At 41.5% G+C, this 27,292-nt stretch overlaps 1 protein-coding gene across 7 annotated transcripts in view; it reads left to right on the top strand.

The window, feature by feature from the left end:
* Positions 1 to 26,705, top strand: part of RAD51B (RAD51 paralog B) — a 434,666-nt gene extending 407,961 nt beyond the window's left edge. For 5 of the 7 annotated variants that reach the window (XM_051622428.1, XM_051622431.1, XM_051622427.1 and 2 more), the window contains one exon: positions 26,321 to 26,705. In XM_051622428.1, the coding sequence (XP_051478388.1) occupies positions 26,321 to 26,472 (152 nt within the window). In that variant the 3' untranslated portion in view covers positions 26,473 to 26,705. The remainder of the gene's footprint in view (positions 1 to 26,320) is intronic. The other 2 variants (XR_007889797.1, XM_051622432.1) reach the window with 2 other exon arrangements.
* Positions 26,706 to 27,292: the final 587 nt, after the last annotated feature.

The following is a 27,292-nucleotide window of genomic DNA, read 5'->3' as shown; positions in this document are numbered from 1 at the left end:
AGCCAACAAACTACAGTGAAACTTTGCATCATAAAAGTAGTTCCCATCACCTGCCCAGTGATTCTGACATCAAGATTGTGTTTTGCTCAACTTCCAAATATTACACCCTGTGATGGATAACGTATATCCTAAGTTGGACCAGATGCTTTTAGCTTAACTAAAATTCTTCCCACTCAGGAAAAGAGGGAATGTTTTTGTGTAGGCACAGCAGACTCCTGACTGTCAGTGCCATTTTAGTGTTAACTCTTCCACTAGTCATTGCATGACCAGTGAGCAAATCACAGGTTATTCTCTCTTTGTGTGCCCTACACTGTGTCATGAACCTTGTGTAGACCACTGGCCCAATCTGTGTGTTCCTGCAAGTTTGAAAGCAAGTCCATGTGGGAGCTTCTCAGGCATCTGCACTGATGCACATCCATCAGTCAAGCATGTTTTGCTGTACTCCCACCAATGGCAATGGCACAGCTCAGTTATCCCACTGCCTGGAAACTGCAGCCCTTGCCCCACTTCACCAGGCAATGCTGCAGCCAGGAGCAAATTGCTGCTAATTTCCATGCTCTGGCCACCTGAAGAGTGTACCATACTGCTCCTGTGTGGAGCCTGCTTGCCTTCAGTTTTCTGTACTTGCTATGTCCCAGCAGCCTCTGTCGTGCTGTCTGAGCTGCAGTGTTTCTTGAATCTGAATCCTAGCCTCCATGTTCTGTGGTCTAATAGCCAAAACGGCCTGGGTAACATCCTAAATGCTGAGTGGCCTGTTGGCAAGAGTGCACACAAGGGACTCAAGGTCTGTAGATTTATTGCTTGTAAACCAAAAAGTGTATTAAAAAAAGAAGAGATAAAAATAGATGGGGAGCTTGGGGACCAGAAAGGCAGCCAGTGAAGATTAGATGCACTGCTGGTTGACTCATTCCGCTTGTTTTATTGTAGCACAGTTCCAATAACGGCTGTATTATTTCAGCTTTTGTGCAGTGAGCAGACATTTGTTTTGCATCGAAGCTTTTTCATATAAATGTGCTCCATTTTTCATTTCTTCTTGCATTTCCCAGCGTTTCAGCTGGCAATTATGAATGGGAAAGGTGGTGGCTCCAAAAGAGTATTAGCCAGCTTCTCAGCTGGTATAAATCAGCAACACCCCCTGGTATTTAATAGAGCTATGAAGCTTTATACCAGTTGAATCTGCACCAACTGTTCTTTTAAAACATGTCCCACCTTATAAAGACCAGTGTTTTCTTCGATGGTGGATTCTGAAATTAATGAGAAGTACTGGACCAACTGCCTCATAGAGCATACGCAGTGCACGTCTTGGCAGGATCTGCTTCCTAATATGTGGCTCTGTTCAATCTGAGAAACTTCTTTGTGGAGGCCACCAAAGAACAACAGCCCATCCTGTCTGTGGAGCTGGTCTGTGATCTGCCGCTTTGCAGAAGGCCTGCACTCAGGCCATCACTGCCTGCTAGCTCAGTGCCTTAAAGTGCTGCTTTTAGCCCTTGCCTCACTGCAGTTCATTAAAACCCTTCTGTGCCTGCATGTAAATGGCTGTGAGGAACAGTTATAGTGCAAATATGTAGAATGTGTGTCAGGCTTTGTTCGCAGCTTCCTTCATGGCTTGGAAAGTGCTGCCTTTTCAAATTGGACTGCGTTCAGAGGCAGAGGAGTTCTGTAGAAAGGGTTTTGGAAAAAAAAACAGGGAAAGAAGAGAAGAAGTATTTACCTTAAATGAGATGAGATCAGATGGATGTACACATGTGGTGGAGGCTGTGCATTTGTTACATGATGGTGGTGTTTTGCAAGTCCTAGAGTTTGTGCGAACAGAAGGAATGGTTTGGATTCTGTGCAGCTTTTCAGAAAAGACCATTTAAAGGTGATTTAATGAGGCAGAACCTGATGATTAGTTGGGTCACTTCCCACCCACGTTCCTATGCCTTTTATTATCAGCCCTTGAACAAGCGAGTCTCCATCATGTTGACAAGTGAGGACTAGATAGCTGTATATTTTTACTGGGATTTTGCTATGGTTTTGGTTTAGATGTTTATTTGCATGTTGCCTTCATCAGTTTCTCTGCACAAATTACACTGCCTAAATGCTATGAACTATGTATTTGTGGTAACGAGAAAAAATGCCTTTCTTCTCTTTTTTTCTTAGCAGCGTGGAAGTGGGAGGGAGAATCTGCCCAAATGTGACTTTGTTTCGTCAGAATCTAATTGTGGAAGATGTATAACAGGCTTTTTTATGGCCAGTGTCTGAATAGTATGTGTAGCTTGCAGCCCACCCCTACCATGGACATACACAGATCCTTTAAAAGAATGCAATTTAAACCCCGATTTGAGACTCAGGCATCTGTATAATCAAAAAGAAGGTCCAAGGTGATCAACAATCAATTTCAATATGCACAAATGAATCCAGATATCTTGTAAGTACCTGTGTTATAATTACCTATTTTTTACAACACAGAAAATAGCTCGGGGTTTTTTTCCATAAACTTTTCAAGTTCATGAATTTCTGATGATGGTCACTTACAAGAATAGATGGTGAGTTAACAGCAGCTTTGTGTAGGGTTGAGATAAATTTGGCTCCAAAATAAACGAAGACCTCTGTAAGAGGTAAAGTTAGGAAATAAGTGTGTGGGAAAATTGGAGTGAGTGAGAAGGCAGCAGGGAAAAGGAAGCCACAGTACAAATTAAAGATTGCAAGTAACAGGGCTGGATGCCAAGAGCCTCAGAAAAGAAAAGGAAAAAAAAAAAAATCCTTGATTAGCTAAACTGTTTGCTTTACTATATAAAAACTGACCTCCTTGAGGAGCCCTGAGCCCTGGCCTCCTGGGAGTCTGAGTACGTGCTAGCGAGCTGCTGCCTGCTGATGACAACACAAATGCTCCACCACCAGTCTTCTGCCCTGTGAATTTCCAAATGCAAATACTTCATCTAGCAAGAGCTCTGCCCGCATCAAGCCGATCGTGCCTTAATGTTTTATCCAGCCTGGCTTATTTTCCAAATTGCTACAATAATCCCTGTTCCATTAGCTACATGTGAGCATGTGTGTTGAAGGCAACTGCTGTGTCTCTGAGCTATAAATTGTAGGCCAAGTGTGACTTTTGAGGGGACAGATGAAGAACAGGGCTGGCATGACAAGCCCGTGCCTCCAGCCAAGCTCAGCCCCAGTTGTGGCTAGAGCAGCCAGTGGGGCTGCCTGCAGCCCTCCTGGATATGGAGCACTGTCTGATGTATGTTGCCCTCATCCTGAGTCCCTGCATCCAAGAATATCCCCATCCTCCTGCCTCAAGGAGTTTGCCCTACACAGGAGATACTCTAGCATAGAGATCCTTACGGGAAAACACCCACCAGACCTGACACATGCCATCTTAATGCAAATGCTCACTAATAATTTGCATTACCTGCTGACAGTGATATTACTGTCTTTACTTCCCTGTTCCATTCACAATGTCGTCACCGTGTTGAATTGTGGCAAAGGAGGAAATTCAAGAGCTATAGGGAATGTGCTTCAGCACCAAACACTTCTGTGGGTGTGCTTTTAACACCTGCTGATAACTTTTTGTGAGTTGTTCTGTCCTAGACACAAGGTGAAAGAGGAGCCATCACAGACAGAGCTGCTCCAAGAGCACAGACAGGGAGGGTTATATATGGAAACCTTTTGTCAGCAATTTGCTCACTTTTACTTACAAAATTGTTACTTGCTGTCTAAACGCCCATCTTTGTCCACTCTATAACTGCAAAAAACCATAAGGGAGTTTAGCTCATGAAACTACCTTTGTACAATTTAATTAAGTAACATAAAGACTGCAAGAAAAGAGCTCTTTTTTTAGCAACAGGGGATGGAAGAATTGCAGGACTTCTTTTGAATGGAAAAAAAGATCAAAAGAACCGATATTTAACATTTGTAAAAACTTCTAGAAATTAACTTTTTTAAACCTCTTTATTATAGGAGAATATTATAATCCCGGTTTTACAGATGGAAAAACAAAGATGTATTCACAAGGCCTCTACAAGGCACCTAGGCACTGTTCATCCGAGAATCTCCAGGCTTCAGAAGTGCCAGTGCACTCTCAGTGCAGCCCTTGGATGGCTGAGTGCTTCTGTCAGCATGTTGCAGATGAAGAAACAAAGACACAAGCAGCTGTGCAACCTTAGTGTAACACTGTGGCATTAGATTTTCATTGAAGTTGCCTTGCATAGTCAGTAGATGCCTAAGTTAGACCTCATCTGACATCTAGTTTCAGTAGTATTGCCTGGGCCAAAAGCAGTCCAGGGCTTCTGATCTCGTTATTACTACTAGGTAACACACTCCTTTTAGTCCTTTGTACAGGGCTCAAAAAAAAGGGAGAGCAAATAACGAGAATTTGAAACTGTTTATATGTAGGTTGTTTTTTTCTGCTGAAGAGGTGAGATGTTCCAGAGTCAGAAGAGCGTGAGAGTAGAAAGTGAAGGGAGCTGGGAGCCTGCAGCAAGACAACAGTCATGCAACAGGACACAATTCCTAGGACATGCTGCTAAAGGGTAAAGTACATCCAGAATTCAAAACCATATTAATGACATCAAATTACTGGTAGCCACTTGTTAACTAGACAGAGAGAAATGGACCATGTACTGTTTCTGAGCACAAGCAGGCTACACGCACAGGAACAATTTCCATCAGAATATTCTGCTGGCTTTTTTGAATGTAGCAAACTGATGTTCCAGCACAGAGTGAGACATTTGGAAGAAGATGAAATGGGAGTTTGTCACATATGTAGGGTGAATTAAACTGATTCTGTATAGTGTTTTCAACCCAAAGTGCTTTAGAAGTTTGTTTATAAATCACTTACTTCCCTGTGGCTCTAATGCAGCCACCTGTGGGCTGAAATGCAGTTGTCTTCATTGCACATCCAGTACTTAGACTGCTTGTGAACTTTTTGCTTACTTATGGAGCTGGTTTCATCCAGTTACTCATTTTATTATGAGAACTTTGCAGCACCTCATTGAGATTCTCAGACTGGAAAGGGCAGTTGTTGGTGCCAAAGGTCCTAAAGTCACTGAGTTTTCCAAGACAAAATTCAGAGAAGTTGTGCTAATCTGCAATTGCAAATAGTTACAAGCAACATCATATAAACTGTGCTCAGTGAATCCTAAGGCCAGGGCAGTGTTGCTTATGTCTCTGAAACTGGAACATCACAGCCACAATTGCTGGGGTGGCAAGTCATGTTGTTCTGAGTGTTTTGTGTCTTGACTCCGTTTCTTTGCTCTTCTTCAAGACCCCTGGCTCTGATGACACCCTTGAAGATAGCAGGGATTTGAAAGACAGCAAAAATGAATATTATATTATTTTAATTATTTGTCAAGAAAAATGTCAGTAATTGACTGACTTCCTTCATGGGTTCCACCTTGATATAGCAGACATAAAATCAGATCACAGCCTAGTTCCACACTTCTTCTGAGTAGTTACTAATTTGTTTTGGCACTATTTCCTACCAACTTATTAATCGGGAATAATAGAACTAGAGTGGTAGAGCTAAATCTGTATTTTACTGAAGACTTCTTACTTTTTCAGACCGTGTTTGCCTTACACAGGATATGTAGTGATAAGCTTGATATATCCTGCCACCTGTATAGTTGTGCTACCTTAGAGTAATCTTACCTCAGGGAAGAAGAAATAACAATCAAGAGAAGTTGTGCCATTTTTCCTAGCCAGGATACACTATTCCTACTTCACCTCAAGTCAGCAACAAGGCTGAAAATATTCTCAATGATAGGCTCATATACTTTCCTCTGTGTCTTATCCCCATCATAAGCAAAATTTTTAAGGAAATCATCACATACAAAATCTAGCTCTGGAGTTTGCATCATTGCTTTTTCATTAAATGCTCAAGGGATTACGCTTGAACCTGCCAAATCCCTCCCAATCTGCAAATGCTGAATTCGTAACTGAAAAAATATCCTTTTATTCAGGAGAACAGGGGGCTTTGCCAGGCCATTTTGGCAACTTCAGTGAGTTATGGTCAGTTTTCTAAGACAGACTTCTCATAAAGATAAATAAATAATAATAAAAAAATAAATAGTAAACCTTTTACATTCGTAGGCAAATCCTTCCTCTCTATCTGAATGCACTGACACTCAGCTCTTGCTAGCATTCATTGCACAGGTTTTACCATGTAGCTGCAAGAGCATTAGGCTAGTTCTCTTCTGGGGACAACTCTGGGGACCCTCACACATGTAGTGTTAAGATATCTCAGGGCCGCATCCTCTTTAATGACCTCCTTCAGTCTCTGGAATTGTTAAGCTTTAAGGTCAAAGTCTACTGCCTGTCTTTTTATATCAGTGCCCTGGGATTGGCAGGTCAGATAGCCAGGTTACACACGTAGAGCTTCCATTCCAGTGAGTCCCTGTGGCCACCACTTCTGCATCCAATTCAGCTTCTCTTCAACCTTGCTGTATAGTTTTATCTTCCTAGCATTCTAGAGCTGTTGTGAGAAATTAACATTTTTGTCTGTCTAGCCCAGCTTAGTGGGTTTTTTCAGGACTTCTCTGAAGCCTTTTACTCTGTTATTCTGTTAATTTTTTTTCCTGCTGATCTTAACATCGTCTGATGTGTACAAATGCTGAAAACTTGGTACATCATCAAATATCTGCTGTATTTTTGGAGAAATGTCTCAAGTTTGGTGAAGCAATCCAAATCACCAGAAATTGTGACTCTCAATTTGCACAAAATGCGTGCTCTGTTTTTTAAGGACTTCTGCCAGACCCTGCTGACACATGAAACATAAGAAAATATTTGGCATCAGCCACTTCCCCAGAGATTTTTCCTCTTGTAGGTAGTGGAAAATGATCCCTCTGTACACATGTATTCAATTCTTTTAGGTCTATTCATAAGCAAATGTTTAATCTCTTTTTTTAGCATACCCATTCTCATGGTTCCTCTATGCAGTTTATGGTAATGAATATACTCACCTCCTTTTTTAGGCTCTGCTACAGGGCACAGGGAACCGTGCCAGCGTTGCAGATTGTGGAACAACCCTCAAACTCCTTTTTGATTACTTGATCCCCTGCCTTTTCAAAGAGAAGGGCCTCTCGAGAAGGCTGATTCCCACTTCTCTTAGGTTAAGAATCTGAGACTGTTTTTTACCTGTTTGAGTTTCTGAGCCCCTTGCAGGACTGAACCCACCACTATTAGCCTGGAGTTCTATCTCTGTCCTCTGTGGTACAGCTGCTGCTGCCCACAAGCTCCCGCACCAGTGTCCACCTTCAGGCCAGTAAATGTCAGGTTTGCTTTATCAAGCATGTAGTCTTGGGAGCCCTCCACAGCTGAGACACCTCTGCTAGTCCACTTTGCACTCCACAGAGCTCAGTACCTCTGTCCTTCAGTGTATGCATCTCCTGTTGATACCCTCCAAAGGATGACAAAGACCTGCTTGCTTAGACACCTTCTCCAATGATATGCTCAACACCCCCCATTACTGACAGGGGACTCAGGGTTTCATTGCATTGAATTATAGGGATAAAGGCCTGCCATGAAGCTTGGATGCATGGTTCTTCTTCCCTTCCATTTCAGGGCATGTTCAGGTCCTGGCGTATTTGCCATTATCTTGGGAAGCTTAATAAAGCAAACTTACAAAGCAGGCCAAACAACATCTAAACGGCATGGCTCCTTTCTAATATGACTATGCTGTTTCAAATCTCAATGGCTCACACTTAACAGCTGTGTCATTATGAAGTATGGGCAGACAACTACTGCTAAAAAGAGAGAGAGCAAGGAAAAATAATTTTAAAAGACAAAATGCAAGAGGCTTAGGAGGCCCCCGGTTTCCCTAATGGAATTAGTCCTTCCTTTATGAATTCCAGAGTAAGATGCTGTAAATGTGATTCACGTACTCCCTCCCCTCACCAAAGCAGAAAGATCTGCTAGACACATGTTCGGAGCAGAGCAGGGAAGATATGACGTGACTCAAGAGCCTGGAAGGCTAAAATGAGTAGATGGGGGAGAGCTCTGCAACCCTTGATCTTTGTAAGATTTACTGCCTTTGCCTCTTGCAAAGATTTTTTTTTTTTTTTTCCCCAGGAAAATGGCTAGCTTCTAGCAATTAAAAAAAAAAAAATTGGCTGGGGCAGTAAACAAGATCTTTGAAGGGGGGAAGGAAGCCAAGAGAAAGTCAGGCCCATTAGTCACACAGCTGCATTTCCTGTCACAAAGGACCCCAGTTGAGTAATCACTCAAAATATGTTTGTTATTTTTTCCTATTTTATTTCAACTTCCAGCCTGCCAATATCTACTGTAAGAAAAAAGTAAAACAAGGAAAAAGAAAAAGTCATTTGGCCTCAGAGGGGAAAACAATGTAAAATCAGACATTGATTTACATTATTTTTCCTTTTCTTTTAATTTTCATAGCCTAAAACCCTTCAGTCATATGAGAGAAATGTTGGTAGTGCAGAATGGGTCTGAGACAGTCCTGGTGTTTTTAGGGCATATAATTTCAGCAGGAGAGTGGGTGTCAAAGTTCCTAGGCTACACTTCAAACTGCTACCATTAATTCACCGTACAACCTTGATTGAGTCATGTATTAATTTATCTGTAATTTATTATTAAAAGTAAATATGATAATAACTTCTGCTTAATTGTTTTGTCAGGCTTCAGTAATGGTGCTTGTAAGTAACGTTGAGTCTTCTGATGAAAGCTTTGTAGAAGTATTTGTCTAAAGGAAAATACAGTCAAGACCAAAAAGAAAAATACTTGTAATTTAACACAGAACATTCTTATTATTATATTTTTAAAGAACTTATATAAAAAGACGTGAAAATAGGAGCAAGACTATGAAATAGAAGAAGGAAAATCTGGCTGACACTCTCTTGAGACACTCAGAGAAACAAAAACCCAGCAAACCTGGCATAGGGAACAACCGCCTTTTCTAATGTTGGAAGAGACCCTGTTACTGATGGACTATGCAACCTCCCTCCTTCTAGATCTTGGATTATAAATGATGGCTCTGGTCAATCTGGTACCAACTTCAAAAAGAACCCCCAGATACGTAAGGAAAGTAAAGCTGAAAAAACTCTGTTTTGCCAGATTGCTGCAAAGAAAATAGCTCTTCTGTTAACAAATAGAACTCCAAAATGGAACCCCCCACTTTTATTTACTCAAAAGTAATGAGTGTGGTGACCAGGCCACCTACAAAGAATAGCCATAAGCATGCTTCAGGGCACATAGCGATTTGTAACTTACATTCCTGGCTGGAGTTCCTGACTATACAGCTATGTGAAACTTACTGTAAAGGGATAGCAAATCCCTGTTTGGATTGCTGTCTAAGTAGAGAGTAGATTACTGTAGTTTATGCTACGTAATAACATGACTTCAAATACTGCACCAAAAATGAAGCTTACATTTGCATGTAAGTGACTTGTAATGTCACATAATTCTCTAATTTGCACACATTTGATACCACAGATGTGCAGTGTTTTCAAACCACAGCTTATGAGCAGATGTGATTTACACAGCAATGTAAATCACAGCTTCCTATAGCTAGTTAGAGGGTGTAAACTCAAATAAATGTGAGATTTATCCCAGTTTCGTTTAAGACAGACTTTGAAAAGCTGTTTACATATATTTTTGAAAGCAATCCAGAATGATTTTCCATGCATATTTACACTGAATGGAAAAGTAAGAATCTTGTGAGTCATGACTCAAATATGAAAGGCAAGCTGTGCTCCTCAACGAGCACACAAGTGTGCACCCCTGGCTTGTGATGGGAGCCAGCACTGGCTCACTCTGCTGCTCTCACACCAGATGACTTTCACCGCTACACGTCCCAGTCTAATGGATCCCTACATCATATGACATTCTATGCAACTGTGATAGTTTTATGTCACTAATAGTAGCTCTGTCGTGATGTGGGTTTATAAAGGCCATTTCCAATGATTACTGATACCTACATAGTTTTGAAATCATGTATGAATAAATGGACATTATTTGTTTACAAGAAGAATGTAAACTTTGTGTATTTCTTTTTATAAGTACTACAGTATGGGATAATATTTCTTATACTATCATTGTATTAGTATAAATCACTCCAATATCCAGTACATCAGACTGTATAATAAATAATAACCATTTACAGAATGAATTATACCTGACCAATATTTGGATAGCAAGTAATATTTCTCTATTTACCTACCTGGTCATCTTAGGAATTTATATGGCTCCATAGCCATCATATCTGAGTATCTCCAAACCTCTGAATCTTTGATGTACCTGTTCTCTCTACACAGGTCTGGTGCATATTAGTACAATTATCCCTGTGTAGGTGTGCCACTGAAGTCGTGAGATGAATGAGTAGCCAGGAATAATCTCAGCAGTCTATGACCTCTTGATTCACCTGCTGGCTGTGAAGAATTACTCTCTCTCTTGCATACATGGGAAGCTGAGTCATAAAGAACTAAAGTTACGTGCCCAGAAGCACATAGCAACGGAGATGGAAGCAGAACTCGTGGTATACAGATCCTCAGTCCCTAGCTGGGTGCCATAAGTTACTGTCTCCTGTCTTTAGTGAACTGATTATATTTGGTAAAATAGCTAACAGTTATTGTTGCAGTGCAATGCTTCTGCGTTGTGTGTGAAGGAGACCTAGCAAATAATTGCTTATCAAAAAGGTAAATTAAGTGGGGAACAGGACAGTTGCTTAGTACATTGACAACTGAACTTATCAGCCCTTCTACTAAACTGCCTCATAAATTTGGGCACTAACTTCACATCCACATGCTGCCATTTTTCTAATTTACTATAGTGTAACATACTTGGAGGTCCAGGCACAAAAATGACTCTGTAGTGCTGCTCCACTCCTTATTTAATAAAATTGAATGACAGAGAAAAGAGAAGGAATGGGGAGAATAATACATTTTCCCATTAAGTTGAATGAAGTTTGTATGATACAACTCAAAAATCTCATTCTTGAAACAAGTAGGTGGTAAGACCATTTTAGTTTTCAGTTTTATGTTGACAGTGGACATGTTGATGTAGGGCTGTTGTTTTAGAGAGGGTCTGGACTTTGCAGCTGTGGTTTAGGGGTTCTGAAACCCCTTGCCAATCAGCACTGAGCAGAGTCCTCTGGGACTGTCTCAGAGCTGGTTTTCCTTTCCTCCAAATATGGTGTAGGACTGTGGAATTGGGCTATATTTAGCAGACATATAACTTAACTTTCAGAACAAAACTGAGTGTGAAGGGGTTAACCTGACTAATGGCAATACTTTCATAAAATTGAGGGAGGTGGAACTTAAGTCCCAAGTCTTAATAAAATGCAGGTGGTTTATTGTTAGGTTAAAAACTCCTTGTCTTAAGAATCCAAAAAGCATTTAAAAACAAGGAAAAAATGTGTCATTGAATAAGAAACTTGGAAAGGCAACAACAGGCTGTGCAAGGCATTTACAGAGAATGCAGCCTTCACTGGCTGAAGCCTATATTAAAGTTCATGGGGGAAAACAAAACATAAATATTAGATGAATGACACTTCTCACAACATGTATCTGGCCTCTGAGGAATTACACCTGGGATTGACTTTTGACATTCTTCTTTCTACCATCATGACTTTGCTGTCTCACCAGCTTCCTGCGGAGTATTTATGCTCTCATTTTTCAACCTTTCTGTCTTCTTGTTGCCTAGGCTGTTCAGGGACTCAACAGGGTGACAAGCAGTGTGAACACTTGCAGTCGCAGTGCACAGATAGCTCCACCATGCTTGCAGCTGCTTTCTGTCAGGGATAAGACTGTTTTTTGGGGGAGGGAGGAAATGTCCTACTTTAGAACTGGCTAATAAAAAGAAGCTGTAAAGAAATTGTTAATCACTGTTTTCTCGTCTTTCACTTCTCATCCTAAGGAAGCAGAAAAATTTAGGGAGCCTTTTTCAGTAAATTGCACAGAATTTGGGTCACAGAGTTAAGGTATTGCTCTGAACTTTGAGCTTTAGCTTCAAGTTCATAATGTATTTGGAAACTAAATGAGTTATGATTTACTAAAGGGAAGTGGAACATGAAGAATCAGAGAAGTCTGAATGTACTTAGGGTGGCCCAAAGTCTAAGCTTACTGCATCATCATCCCTATAGGCCTAGTGTTGTGTAAGTGGGCTGGGTATGTTTGGTACCTGTATAGTGAAACTAGAAACTAACTGCGGTCCATAAAAACTCATTCCCCTGGGAGAAAGTCAGGCATCGATTTCCCTGGCCTTAGCTTTGGTGATATAAATCAGCTGTCACTTCTAGAAGGCCAGAAATAGTCCATGGAGTACCTGATAGGACAGGAAGCAAAAGAGTAACTGTTGGGTTTTGATGACAGAGTTTCACAACTGCAGCTTAGTAGGTGGTCAATCTGCCAGTCATTTAGAAGACTGACATGGGAGATACGAACAGTACTAAGCAAAAAAAAATGTAACTGACATACAGAAAAGTAAAAGGCAATGAGTAAAAATTAAACTGGTGGAGCTGTTGAGCTTACAGCCATGAGTACGTGCCACCCCTTGTTCACATGGAGCAGAATGATTAGGACAGCTTGAGTGAGTAATTCAGAAAACCAAACAAAAATCAAAACCCTGCATAATCACAGCAGGAAACCCAAAAAAAACCCAGGTTGTGTGCTCTCTGTGCACTATTGCACTGTGTCCTTGTTACACTGTGCTGGGCCATCTGAACTGATGGGCTGGCAGACATGGGAGAGTTGAAGGAGGAGGGTGAAGTGTAGATCAACCATCTTCTTCACACACCTCTGAGAATAAAGATTTTTCACTCCCAGCCATCATCAAAAACAGATGTAATTGTAAGAAGCACTTTATAAAGATGCAGTGGAAATGCAGACGACAGATTAAGAGAGGGGCAAAGAGTAGAAATCTTCATTAAGAGTATCTCAAAAATAATTGTAGGAATCTTTATGTTGGCCTGAATATGGGCCTTGGGGAATGATAAGCCCTTGAGGAAAATCAAACAGGAGAACTCTCTGTCAGCATCTGCTAGCTGCTCCAAATTTTAGGTCTTCTGTGGCCTTCTCCTTTCCTCCTTTGCCTTATTAGACTGCTATTAATCCCACTCCTACTTTCCTTTGCAGTTGCCAGTTCCTGTTACTAATGTCAGCAGTTCTCAATCTTCTCAGACAACTCTGCTGTCATTTGTGCCTTGATACTAGAGGGAAATAACCCATGCTTTCTGTTCCTTTCTGAAAAGTCACTGTGGCTCAAGCTCCAGCAAAGCTAGTCCAGCTGCTTCTCACTGCCTGTCCAAACCCAGCATGTCAGGCTGCAAAAAATGGCAATGCCTCTGGTCTCAGCACGGGGAAGTAGCCAAGATAGAAGTTAGAAGCATGATTTCTTTATTCTCTCATCAAACTGGCCTTTATTTTTTTCTTTCCAGTCTTACAGTTATTCTTATATCTTCTGATTTATGTTATCTCTGGGAGTTACTGAGAAATAGTGGATAGATTTGCAATAAAATGTGTACAACCAGGCCAAAGTGTTTTCAAATGAGTTTGTGTTAACTTTGAAATAAAAAATGTCAGGTTTTGAAAAACTCAAGACAAATGCTTTATACTAGTACTATGTAATAGCACTAATCACTAGTGTTAGGCCTCATGGTTATCCTTGCACATGCTGTTAACTCTTCCATATCACAAAAGAGAAAGATTCTTCCTCTAAACAAACTCACTACTTTCTATGCTGTAAAATTGTCTTGTATTTGACTTAAATAACTGATAAACTTTGCATCCTGTTTCTTATTCCTCCATCTTTGCATGATTAAAGTTCCCATTCCAAATTTCATTTCCCTCATGTATATTTATTTTAGATACCTGAAATGAAACAAAACATTCTTTGCAGCTTTCTTTATATATAAAATGACGTCGTTAACTACTTGTAAAGGAAGCAAAGATCTCCATTTAAAAGATGGCACCAAGATTGAGGTTGTGCCAATAGCACAGAGAACAGAGAAGATTGATTTCAGAATATCGAAGAAGATCAAAACCTTTGCTATTATGCTACTCTCCCTCTAGCATCTTAGTGTATTTTAGGAAAAGGTTAAGGATATTTTTAATCTTATACTCCAATTTTTCTAATTGGAGTAAAGTGTAAAGAATGTCTACTGTAATTTATTTTTTGTTTCTTCTAGCCTAGCCTAAAAAGTGTCAGGATTGTACCTTTCACCAGTGATCTATAGCTTTTTTAATGGGAATGAAATGCCTGAAGTGCTTACGTGCAGAGCAGCAGGACCCAATGGCCTTCATTTCACAATAGGTTAGAAATACACTTAAAGGGCAATGGTGCAGATACCTCCACCCAAACCAGGGCTCAGAAGGGGTAGGTACCAGTGAGTACAAAACTGTTTGCTTTCCCTTTCCCTTGCATTTCCGTGGAATACTCGCAAACATTTAATTAGAGCTATTGTATGCATGCTTAACTTGGAGATATGTGTGGTTCCTTGAAACCATTACACGGGAGCACCAAAGAAAATACAAGGGAATCACTGAAGGAAAATACAAATGAATTAGGAAAGCATAGCAACTGAAGAAACATTTCCCATAATACAACAGTCAAAGGTCATGAGATCACAGATGCTCAGTTGCTCATGCATATCTTCTATTCTCTCCACTTGCATGCTTCCTCCAGAGAGGGCAAAGATTTAATGAGGATGGGGCTAGCTTTAGCAGTTCTCACCCTTCCTCACACCCTACATCTGAAAGAGCATTGAAAGCCTCTTTGAAGTTGGAATAGACACACATTGAACTGTCCCAGTGCACACATACAATCTGGGGTTTTCTCATAAGATATAAAAATACAAGGTGACTGTTCTCTTCCGGCTGCCCTGGATGTGAACAAAGCTGCTCAACCAAAGACTTACTGAATTTAGGAGTGGAAAGATGTTTCTCCATTGCATGTGTCTTTTCAGCCTGCAGTAGCAGGCCTTCTCAAAGTCTGACGGTTTCTATTAGTCATTTCATGTTTTCTAGCTCCTTAAGAAGAAATTCTGTTCAGATAAAACAGCACACTATTTACAGGAAGCTTGACAGGGTCAAAAAGTTACTGTAAAACTGATCCCTTAAACACATACAGTACACATATAGTATCTGTTCTGATATAGATACTATTAGAACTCTGCAATCTCTGATTTGCTATGAAGATCTTGATGGTGATTCTGGAATCAGATTTGTTAAACATGGTTACATTGTAAGTGTTATCACTTGTCATTAGCAGAGCTAACTTGCTTGCTCCAAGTCCCGCTCAATCTATCCAGCTCACTACCCACAGCTTCTGACCTACTTAGTCACTTCCTGTCTTTGATTTTAGCCTTAAAAATTATTTTCTATGTTGGCCTCTGGCTGCCATTTAATTGTAATAAAACTTCCTTGGACTTCCATTACTGTCAAGTACAACTCTTCTTACCATAACACCCACCCTTCTGAGTGCAAGAAAACCGATCTACAGCCAAAAGTCTGCCTCTTGTCTTATGCTCTAAGTTCATTTTTGCTTTGTTTTTCTTCCTGTATGAGTCACTCCTTCCCCTCCTTCTGATAGATCGTGCTACGCTTTCTGTTTCCCTCAGTCTGTCAGTGGCTGAGAAGCTGCCATGCTCCCCTTTACTGCAGAGATCTGGTGAGTATTGTCATGTGTGCCCAGCTATCATGTGCAGATTCGGAAAAAGCTGAACACAAAGAAACTGAGTTGACCACAGGCTGGCACAGAAAGTCAGTGGCTCAAACCAGGACAGTCAGGTGGTTTAATATGCCTTTGCCTCTGACCAGAAATGATTACTTACTCTGTTCCCTTATACATTTCTTAAGAGCTACTTATGCAAAACAGAGCTGCTGTAAGCAGCTCTGCCTCTGTCTATGCCTCCCAAACCTGGCATCTCCACTTCTACTTTGGGTCATCTGTTAACTGTAGAGATGCTGTAAGCATCAAGCTGTAAGCTTGAGGACTTTACCAGTTGCTCAATCATGATACAGTAACATGCCTTAGAAAGAGCCTTCTTCAGCCAGTTTATTTCTATGACCAGAATCCAATTGAAAGACGTTAATCCGGTACCACGGTGACTTTTGTCTGCACAGAGGCACTTCTGACCTGGCAAGGTCTGTTGTTTTTTGAGCTTCTTTCATCATCACGGAGAGATTCAGAGATGTGGCCCTATGCACTTTCAATGTCAGATACAAAACATTTCATGGCAGTGGCAGCTGTGTGTAACACACAGGAGAGATATGTTCAGTCTGTCCTTACGTGTATGCTCTCTCCCGGCTCTTTTTCTATGTACCCAGTTCTGCTTTTCCCCCTTCCTCCTACTTCTGTGCTTGTCAGCACTCACACTCTTTTGGGTTTTGTTGTTGTTTTTAACATATGGAGGTTATATGATCCATCACTGAGTGCAGCCTTGTCCGCTTGATTAGCAGAAAATACCATAGGTTTTGGAAGGAGGAATTAGCCACAGGCTGTTCTCATTAAGCCTCTCCTTCAACTTATCTCAGCTCAAATTGTATTTTTGAACTGTAGTCACTATGTGGCATTGTAAGTTGAAAACAACCACTTGAGCACTTTCCAGCGAGGCTTTGAGTAGCCATGATACTAGGTCTGAAGGAGAGATAAGCAGGGCATTGAAGTTGTAGTATCGCTGTAGCTGAGGGCAAGGAGTGAGTGGAAACATGCCCTCCCTCTGGCACTGCCTGGCTCTGGGTGAGGGGAGAGGAACGGGCCAAGCAGCTCGGGTTCACACGCGGCAGGAGCCAGCGGCCTCTCAGCTGATGACAGATTAGACTCAGGGCCTGGTTAGTGGGAAGACTGTGATTAGACCTCAGCAGCATCTGTCTCTAGTACTAAAGGAATTGCTGCTGCGGGCTGCAATTTTCTCAGCAAACTGTAATTATACCAGGAACCTCATTCCTACAGTTTTTCTTGTCAATTTACGTGAAAAAAAAAAGAAAAAAAAAAAAATGGTGCAGGGAAGCAGAAACTATGAATGGAGCAGGGAATACATACCTGTTTATTTTTGTTCAGCTCATTCCAATTATTTTCTCTCAGTTTCTTAGATTCATATGAATCACAGAGCTTTTTTCCAAAGGTAAGTGCCAAACTTTAACTCCTGGAAGCTGTCCTGGCATCCACCTGAATTTGATAGTACACATCCTCTCCATGCACTTACGCCTCATGACATCTTAGACAAGCGTGGTGGCATTTGCAGAATGTACCACACCAAGCTCTGCCCTGGCAGTGCCCCCTGCCTCCTCTCGTGGGAGCAGCAGTGCAGACTGCTGGATCACAACTGTGCCCAGGACACCCCTGGCTAGGTATGGCCTGGGCAGAAGTTTGGGATATTGGAGTCTGGGCAGGGTGAGTATGAACCTTACTCCCAAGGCCCCATCTAAACTAGGATTTAAAAGTTGAAACTTGAAAAGTAACTCACTCTTTTGAAAGTTGTAGAAAAGGCAGTGGAAGTTTGAACTCCTAATAATGCCTGGTAAGTTTTGCCAAAAGAACAATGTCAAGAAACAAAACTTCTTGTTTGTGCAGTTGTAACTCCATAGAAACGCATTTGCTATTAGTGTTTTCTTTGCTCAGAATATAAGAAGAAACAGATTTATTATTTTTTTTTGCAATTTAAATCCAGGAGAGGAGGAGAAATATCTAAGAGTAGAGTTTGCCAACATAGCTGTACCATCTAATACTTAAAATGTAGACAAGGTCAAAATTATTCCAACTAATTTCTGTGCTCCTTTCTTAAATTTCCTCAGGGCTTTAATGTGACTGTTTCGTGTACTTTGAAGGTGAATGTCTTGTCTGTGTTAAATAATTTTACATCAATGATGTACTAATCTAGAAGAAAGCACAATTGTTCCTTACCCGCACGTCTGCCCTCCATCCCACAGCATGTCTGGCAGCAGAGCCAGGGATGAGAATGTGGCAGCAGGAACTCGACCCTTGGGGCTGAAAGCACCAGGAGGCAGTATGTTGGCAAGCAGTTCACTGTCTCCAGAGCCAAGTCTCTGCAGATACTGGTGGGAAAGACATACATCTGGAGTTGTCTGGAATTGGCACAAACTGCTGGGGACAAAGAGGAGAGAAAGGAAGCGTTAGAAGGAAAGTGGAAAGAACGCTTCTTACACATTCTGCTTTCTTTTCCATCTGCTTGTGTGATGTTGCTGTGAGCTATTAAACAGCTGCAGTGCTGTGCCCCAGAAGGGACTGTGTTTCAGTAGAGATGGAGAATTATTCCCACAGCTAAACACTTTGGGAGCACCCTAGAATGAAAGGGGTGATAGGATTAATGTTTCTCTGGTTGACTATTACACTAAATACACTTGGGACTGCAGCCCCTGGGGCAGTAGCCAGAGAGACTGTTCTGGCTGCTTAGACCAGAGGGCCCTGGCAAGCAATGGGTACTGCTGGGTACTTCTGACTCATCCTTTTCAAAGTAGGTGGGTCTCTTGTGCCTTTTGCTTTCCATGCAAAACCTCCCAGCTCTCTCTTGCTGGTTCTGAAAGTCAAGGAAAGCCGATTACTCAAGCAAAAGGTGTTTTCAAACTATGATACTCTGTAGCCTGGGGAGATAAGGGTAGAGGAGGAGGACCAGGAGAAGGAGGAGTGGGTGTATTGTGACTGCCAAGGGCTGAGCAGAGGAGCGTTTTTTTTGCATCCATTCAGATGCTCAGCTATTTCCTGCAGTCAGCACGCTCCACCTGCTTTTACTTAACCATTTCCTGTTTATGGCTTCCAAAAACTTTCTGATGAAATCACTTATCTGCCACTAGAACTGTCTTTACAGTCCCTTTTGGGCAAGCTTCATTGATATTTTTTTCTCTCTCCTTGGTACACAGACCTTCCAGACTGAGAAGCTGTGTGCTGTGTATGGATGTCTGCATGCATGTGTGTGTGCCATGCATTCAGTAGTTACATCAGTAAAGTATGTGCTCACTCAGTAGCTCTTTCTGTCTCCACATGCCCCTTTTTTTTTCTTCTCCTAGTGCTGCTTTTTGAAAACTTGAGCAAAGAAGCAGGCAGTAGCACTGAAGGCAGGTTCCTCTTTCTGTAGAATAGAGCTCCAGATATTTAGAGGAAAGACTCATCCCATTACAAAGAATTTGTTCCCTGGGTAGCTTTTCCAAGCTTCTAATTATTTTCTAGCTTTGAAAACAGCAAGGCAATTTCTTCTAGTCTCCTGTTCAGTTTCTCAGATGTGAAAGGCAAGGTGTGAGGAGAAAGAAGAACCAGCCAAAGAAAAATAAATCTCTTTCTTACAGTGTAGATGGCTGTCACAAGTCCCCATCTCACGTTTAGTCTCACGTCTTGTAGAACTCACTGGAAAATCATGCACATTTCAAGTCTGCTCTCCTTAGCCATACTACAGATAACACCACTAAAACAAAATTTCTTTGTCACTGCATTCACTCTTTGTTTACTTTTTGTATTTGTCTTCTATAGCAGTGAAAAGAGATTCTTCAGTTTCCTCTCTGGTTCTCATGGTCTTGCACAGTTCTGCAATGTTTGGGTTGCGGTGAGGACTGCAGGGGAATGTTCCCTTCTTAAAATAAATCATGGAAACATTTCTGTTGGAATCAGGGTTTGTAGAAGTTTATTTTTTAAGAAGAGGAATGTCAGGCCAGCTTTGACCTGACACCATATCCCTTTAAAGGCAACAGGCTTGCGATGCATATCAGTGTATATATACTTACATGTATATGTATGTGTGTATGTATATATATATGTACACACACACCAGTGTACATGCCAGTTACGCTGGCATAACTAAGCACTGAAATCATCTTCTAAGAATGCTGGATATATTGGCCTTGCCTCCATCAGACAGATCTACAAATCCCTTAACTAGCCCTAACGCAAGTTAGAATAAGGCAGGGTGCCTACTTAGTCTGCCCACCTCGGTGTAGAAGGCACAGGTCTATAAGAATGTCCCAGCACTGTTGCTGAGCTGTTTCACACTCCTGTAATGATGTTGATGGTTTGCACTCACACTCATTTCTGAATATTTTAAGAAGAGCCCCAGACCCCCCTGTAACATAAATATGCAGAGGCAGCACTTCTCTATGGGCTAGGAGGTATGTTCTGGGCATTGCTGATGTCCAGGCAGCTGTCTGCTGCAGGCATAGCACAGCACCGCTTAGATCAGAGTTTGCTGAAATGTCCTTCAAGCTGTCTGTGAGCAGCTTTTAAACTTTCTCTTTAATCAGGGAAAGGAACCAGTTGTTTTCTGCACAGAAGTGTCTTTCAGATTGGCCCAAGTGTGTAACATGATTACTTTGGTTGCCATCCAGCACAATTCATTCAATAGTTTGTGTGAGGGTACTTGTCATCAGTGGCATTTGCCCAGGGTGAGTCACACCCACCCAGGCAATCATCTGAGAGAGCCTTCAAATCTTTTTCATCTTCATTTTATAGGGTACAGTCCTAGTAAATGTACCACACAGCTCTTCCTACAGTGGCTCCTTTTCTTCTAACCAGCGTTCAGCCCAAGAGGCAGCTACTTCCAAAAGACACTGTCTGGTTCAGTGCCCATCTTTGTTTTCCAGATGTTTCTTTCATCACGTCCCTTTCCTGTTACACAGCAAATTTGGGTGCACTCAAGATATTTTTGCCTCCCTTCTCTACCCCAAAAATGGAGGACAGATGCGATATATGAAAATCTAGCAAGACTGAGACCCTCAGGGAGAATGGCAGAGATGGTAGAGAACTGTGCAGGGCTCTTTCCAGGAAATGGGTAGAAGGTTCATCACATGAGTCACTGAAACCTTAGATTACTAAATTCTTGAAGAATAAACTGTCAGAAATATGACACTGGACAGCACAGTTGCAGGGAGGGAAGAAAACTTCTCAAATAGCTCTTGTTTGGTTTCTTGTTCATGATTCATCCCTGAGGAAATTGCTTTGTCTGTGGCCAGGGTCAAGGGCAGCGTGCAGGTGGTGCCAGCCCTGCTGCGCAGAGGCAGCAGGCGAGGTGTGCTGGGCTGCACAACCCACTGCTCCAGGCCACAGGGCTCCAGCCAGAGGGGCTGAAAGGGCATTGGGAGCACTCCATGGCCATCTTGCCCAAGTGAATAAAGTATGACAGGGTCACTAGAGAACATATGCCATCTGAAACAATTTGCCTCTTTTTCTGTATACCAGCAGGTATAAGACCAAGAGGAAATGAACGTATTAAAAGTCTAATTCTGAGCTCCTTTTAAAAACTTTTATTCCTCTACTGGCTCCAACGAGTAAACCAACTTGTATCAATAAAATCCACCCAAAGCTCTGAATTTGGATTTCAGAGATGATCTTAAGATTTTAAGTGCCAATAACAACAGAAGCAGTCCGACTCTCTCCACAGCTACCTCCAGAGGAGCTGAACCAGCATTAGCAGCAGCGGGAAATGCTTGCAGTAATTTCTGAGTGTGGAGAAACCCAAATGTTCCAGCATGCTGCTGCCAGTTCCCATTTTGATGAGTTTGACCCAGAGCATTTAAATTTTCAACATTAGTTCCGTGTCTCATAATGCTGTTCTCATTTGGTTCCCATAAATATAATAGTATTTCTTCTGCAAACCACTGCTTGTAAAAATCAAGCCACCCAGTTTTTCATTAGGTTGTAATACAGGAAGTAAACACTCTGTCTGTAGGATGCACACTGTCATTCTCAGAGAATAGGGGGCTTTTTTCCCCTTCTTGTGCATACAAATTCAGATCTCAGAAGCAGGAATGGGAAAGATCCATTAAGGATTGCTGAATCTATTTCCTGCAAAAACACAATGTAGTTACTCTCCAGTAAATGTTCCTCAGACTGATCACAAGACAGCCTATAGCTCTTCACAGTCAGAGCAGCAAGAATCCTCTTAAAATTGTAGAAATGGTAGATGTAGTTCTTGCAGGTCATCCCAGCACTGCTACCTTTTGAGGCAGAGCAGAACGGTTCCTTGTATTATTTATACCAGCACTTTGAAGAATTCCATTTCAAATGTGCCAAACAATAGGGGTTTCACCACTTCCTGTGGGAGCCTGCTCTGCAACCTAACTCGTTTCACCATCTGGAGTGTTTTCCTGAGTATCTGCCCACCTTTAACTTTCTTTTAATTGCGCACCCGCTATTTCTTCTTAAAGGTGGCTCATCAACTGTTTGTTGTGTGAAAATCACATTACATGGTGACACGTTACATGATTTTTCATTTTTTATGAGGCTCTAGAAGAACCCTGAGAGATTGATGGCTTCTTCTCTTTGCTTTTTCTTCCTCAGAAATAATAATACTAAGTAATTAATAATGTATCAGTGCTTTTCTAGCCATTCATCTCAGCGATTTACAAGGAAGGTCAACATTGTTGTACTCTTTTCAGATGGGAAAAACTGAAGCATAGGGCAGGAAACAACTTGCCCAGGATCATTCAATGAGCCCATGGCAAGACTTGGATTCTTAACCAGGTCTCCACAATAGTGCCCTACTTTCTCTCTCTTTCTTTTCTCTCTCCCTTTTTTTTTCCTTTTTTTAAAAATCCAGTCCAGTTTCCTTTGGATTTGTTCGGAGTACCTAGGAAGGACAGGCTTTCCATGAGCTTTATTCAGAATTGTCATATTGTAACTGAAAGGTCATCTTGTTTTATTTAACAATATTTAACAATATTTAACAGTTACTACTATCTTTCCATGTGTTGGTTGAGCAGCTAATTAGGTAGTGATAAATAAAACCAACAAAGCATTTTAACAGACTGATTTAGTCCCTAGGGCCTCCAAGCTGAACTTCCTTCAGCTAGTCTGTGTTTTCCCAGTTGCCAGTTATCCAGATTGAACACAAAATACACCAAGCACACTCTTATCAGTGCAGTGCAGGGAGATTTCCTTCCTCCTCAGTGCCACCATGCTTACTTCACCTGTCATATTTTCCTTAGCTGTGGTTTTCGGTAAGCCTGTTTTCAGAATCTGGATAGTTGCTCAATTATAAATCTTCCAATTTGGAACAATAACACCACAGTCTGTACAACACGATGCACTGGGTAGAGAGGGATACCCACCCTGGCACTGACCAGGCTTACCTGGGTCAGAAGCAGCCTGGCCTTAGCTGCGCAGAGCTCCCTGTGGGCTGCTAGCAGGCAGGGTGTTTCTCTTGCCTGCCTTAAAGCTTCTGCCTGTCTGGCCTGTCATTTCAGTGAACATCTTTACTGGGACTACATCTGCCTGAGCACGTGGAAGGGTGAGTTTTGTTCCTTGCCTCCCCAGCTGTGTGCTCACAGTCTGATCTGCAAGGGTCATGTAACTGACTCTCACTGATCTAACACTGAACTGGCAGCACCCATGGTGTGTGAGGTGCAGCACCCCATATGGATTGAGAAATGTAAAACTAAAGCTCTGGGTAGGCCAGAGTTACCTCTGGGGGACCGCACATAGATGTTTCTGACTGCTGACCACTTTCAAAGTGTGCCAGTAAGGGAAGCCCTTACCATCTGAGTCATTCCCCCCACTGCTCCTCTGTTCCTCCTTTATTCCAGATATCATGGAGCCAGTGTCTGAGGGTTTACTGAAAGCTGCAAGGCTGCTGTAGGTCACTGAGTACATTGTCTTTGCTTTCAGATTGAGTTTGAGAAATTACCAGCGGTGTCAGTCTTACGCCTCCTGGCCATGTGAATAGCGGAAGCTAAGAAGCAACAATAGATTACATAAAGCAGGGAAATCCCCTTCGGACTTGTTCCAGACTATCTCAAACTGAAGTTGATTTGCATACATACACTACAAATAATTTTGCAATGGCTTCTGGCCCCATGCAAGGGTTACATGTGCTTGCCTATAATCATTTAGGCCAGTTCCACCAGTTGAATCACTCAGAGAAAATAAGACTGAATCAGAGCATTTAAAAATCTAAGCGGTTTTATGTAGCAGCAGCCTACTTCAGGTAAGGATGCAACTGTGTAATGCTATTCCTTAAGAAATCAATGGTAAATGTTCAATACCTATTGGTGAATAGCAATTATGTTAGAAAATCTATGCTAAAAAGCTGTGTTAACCTTTATAATTCGTAATTATGGATGGCTGATACCATTCTTCAGCTAAACTTGTAACTAAGCTTTCTATACAAGCCCTGTTTGGTGGAAAATGGACCTTACTGAAAACCAGAAAAAAGCTATAGTATGCTGTAGTTAAAACCAATGGTCAGTCAGCTGCTTTACAAAATCTGGCACTCTAAGACTCATACGCCTGGAATTCCTGAGCGATGCTATTCAAAAAGCAGTGGTGTTAAACAGACTTCAAAAATTCCTATGATTTTTTTTTAACATAATGGTTTAACAAAAAAAAACAAGTGAGCAAAGAAAAGATAGCATAGTGAAAATACATATTTACTGGGTTATTGCCAGCTCAAAAATGTATTTTGACTATTGTGACACTGCAGAAGTCTTTCCATTATCTTTGATGCACTAAGAATGACTATGTTTATAAACCAAATACATCATGACTGTAGAATGCCTAAGTTCTTCTTGGAGACAGATGGCATTTTCTGTTCCCTTGCTGAGAGAGTGGGCTTCAGAGGTTTGGGGGGATTGGTTGGTTATTTTAATAGCATAAGATCATAAAGTTCCCAAAGGCTCACTAAGACCTGTTTCTTTGGAAAGAATTTGCCCACCTACTTTCTTTCCTAACTTTCTTTTGGAGTAAGTTCTCAGATAGATTTCCTGCCAGCCCTCTCCCAAAGCTAGACAGAGTACAGACAACTGCACTGCTCTACCAATACATTCACAGAAGCATATTCTGTACATTTTCTGGGTTGTCAAGCCAGCTGTACATGAACATTAAGTATATGTGGGTTAGGATGTAGAATCATAGAATGGTTTGGGTTGGAAGGGATCTTAAAGATCATCTAGTTCCAACCCCCCTGCATGGGCAGGGACACCTCCCACTAGACCATGTTGCTCAAAGCCCCATCCAGCCTGGCCTTGAATACTTCCAGGGAGGGAGCATCCACACCTTCCCTGGGCAACCTGTTCCAGTGTCTCACCACCCTCACAGTAAAGAATTTTCTCCCAATGTCTAACCTAAAGCTTTAAACAATGCGGTAGATGCCTTGCCATACATACCAAAGCTGTTTGAAACAGTCTTAGAGGTGCTTTTGTTAGTATAGCCTGTGTCCCTTGAGGGATTCCTTAAAGGTGTATTGGGAAAAGTGATGCTTGTTCTACCTTCATTAGGGTTACCATTATTGTCAGTATAGTTATACCAGTTGCAGTCCTATATGAACAACAGTTTTCTAGTGTAGTTGCTTTTCATATAGCTAACAAACAGGGCTAGAGAGGAAGGCAAACTGAGACACAGCTTCTCTTGAGGTCTCCTGTGCTAGGATGGAGCTGGTCTCAATGGGTCAGCTGTAGAGATCGGAAGAGAAGCAGCACAAGTTTGATTAGGCCTGAGACACTGCCTGGGACACCTTGCAGCACAGTTAATAGCAGCAAACATGAGGCCATGACATGATCTGACTGATTCATTAGTACCTTGGATATTTTGGTTCTGATAACTATGTGTGTTTCTTCATTTTGTTTTCATCAGCTTGCAGGTTACTCAGGAAGGCTTTAATTTAGTTTTTTAATATCTCCTTTCACAAACGACAGTTCATTTTCTACATAAGGTGTCTAATAACAGTAACATAATGTCCTGTATTTACATAGTGAACTACATCCCAAAGCACTTCACATCCTGGTATTGACCTGGGACTAAGGTTAGAAAAGAAACAGCTCATACTGGTTAGGAAGCAGGCTCTGCTCTCAGCCTAGGCATTAGAAAGCATATGGGATGGAGCCATAATATTTTCTCTAAATCCAAGGCAATTTGCTAATAGTTGGAAAATATATTGGTATAAGCTGTGCACTGTTTAACTCTAGGAAATGCATTTGAACTATAGAAAATAATGTGTGGTAAAGAAGACAGACCTCTTGCACATCTCATTCTCTGTTCATAGGCACTGGCTACAGAAAAAACAGTTTTATTGGAAAATTAATATGATGCAAAGGTTCTTAGCAAGTATATGCTGACTTTTGGAGAGCTCTGCCAAAGGATGGTAGAGAGGTCTGCGCTAGTCTAAGATTGGGCTCCAGAGCACAGAAGTAGCATCAGAAACTTTGCCTGCTAGAATGAGAGTCTGGGTACTGGTAACTAGAAGGACAAGCAGGCAGAGAGAAGAAAGAAGATTGTTACATATAAGTCAATCCATTTTCAACAAGTCTGTGAAACTAGTTCATACTGAACTCATTACCTTGATTTGTTTTGTGGATTAAACGGATTTCCAGTGGTTGTTCCCTAGAGGAAATGGTAACTTTGTGATCTCATTCTGACACATTGGCATTGAGTTGTCTGTCTTTATTGTGTTTTTCAGATGGAAAGGATCAAACAAATTTAACCTGGGAAGGAACTAATCCTGCCCTGCAGACCATACGAGTGAGGAACACTGCCTTGAAAGATACTTTACTTGATGCTGCTTTACCCAGCACTACTGGTGATGCTCTGAGCAATACATCCAATCTATAGAAAAGACCAATGAAACCTCCTCTATGAATTGAATGAGTGACAACATTGGTTTGCAGACATCCAGTGAAGCAGATAGTGAGCATTCTTCTTCATGTGTCTCTTTAAAGACTGACTTTAAAACCAAGTCTTGTTCTTTGTATGTGCAGAGCCATACTTAATTCTGGACTTCTGAAAATCGTCTATTTTGTTCAGGATAGTTTAAGCAAGATAGCAATAAAAGCCTCTGAACAGCAGCCATGCTAGTGAAGAATCACAGACTGCATGTTCCTTCCTAATTCACCCTATCACCTCACACATCTGGAGGAACCGACAGTCAAACACACAAGATGGCTTGGTGTCCACAGCCCATAACATAGCGAAATGTTAGCTTCTGCTTTTTAAGATAAATGATAAACCCACTCATTGGCTTGATAAAGAAGCAGTAGTTCAGTGAGCTCTTATTCCTGTAACTCACCTGAAAATCAGAGATGATGTAACAGAGTTGCTAATAGCCAGGCTCTGACAATTTGGAGAACAGAGCAGGTAGCAATCCAAAAGATGGGAAGATTAGTGTGTATTACAGCTGCTTAGCTTCCTCTGCCTTCAGAGCACTTTTAAAGTATTCACAACTGCAGAACTATTTACTCGCAGATTTAGAGAATATATGACTTGCTCAAGGCTGCTGAATGCATTGCTGGATGTGCTGGAATCAGGATCAGTTTGTACCCAACTCTCAAGCCTCACATGCTTAGCTGAAAGCCATGGTTTCAGTTAGTGCCAGTGCACAGTTGTCAGTGGCCTGAGAAGCTGGTTGTGTCCTCTGCAGTCACAGGGAGAGCCT

This window comes from Apus apus, chromosome 5 (genome assembly GCF_020740795.1).
Source record: "Apus apus isolate bApuApu2 chromosome 5, bApuApu2.pri.cur, whole genome shotgun sequence".
NCBI lineage: Eukaryota > Metazoa > Chordata > Aves > Apodiformes > Apodidae > Apus > Apus apus.
The sequence above is the reverse complement of the archived record's forward strand: the minus strand, read 5'-3'. Positions and strand labels throughout refer to the sequence as shown.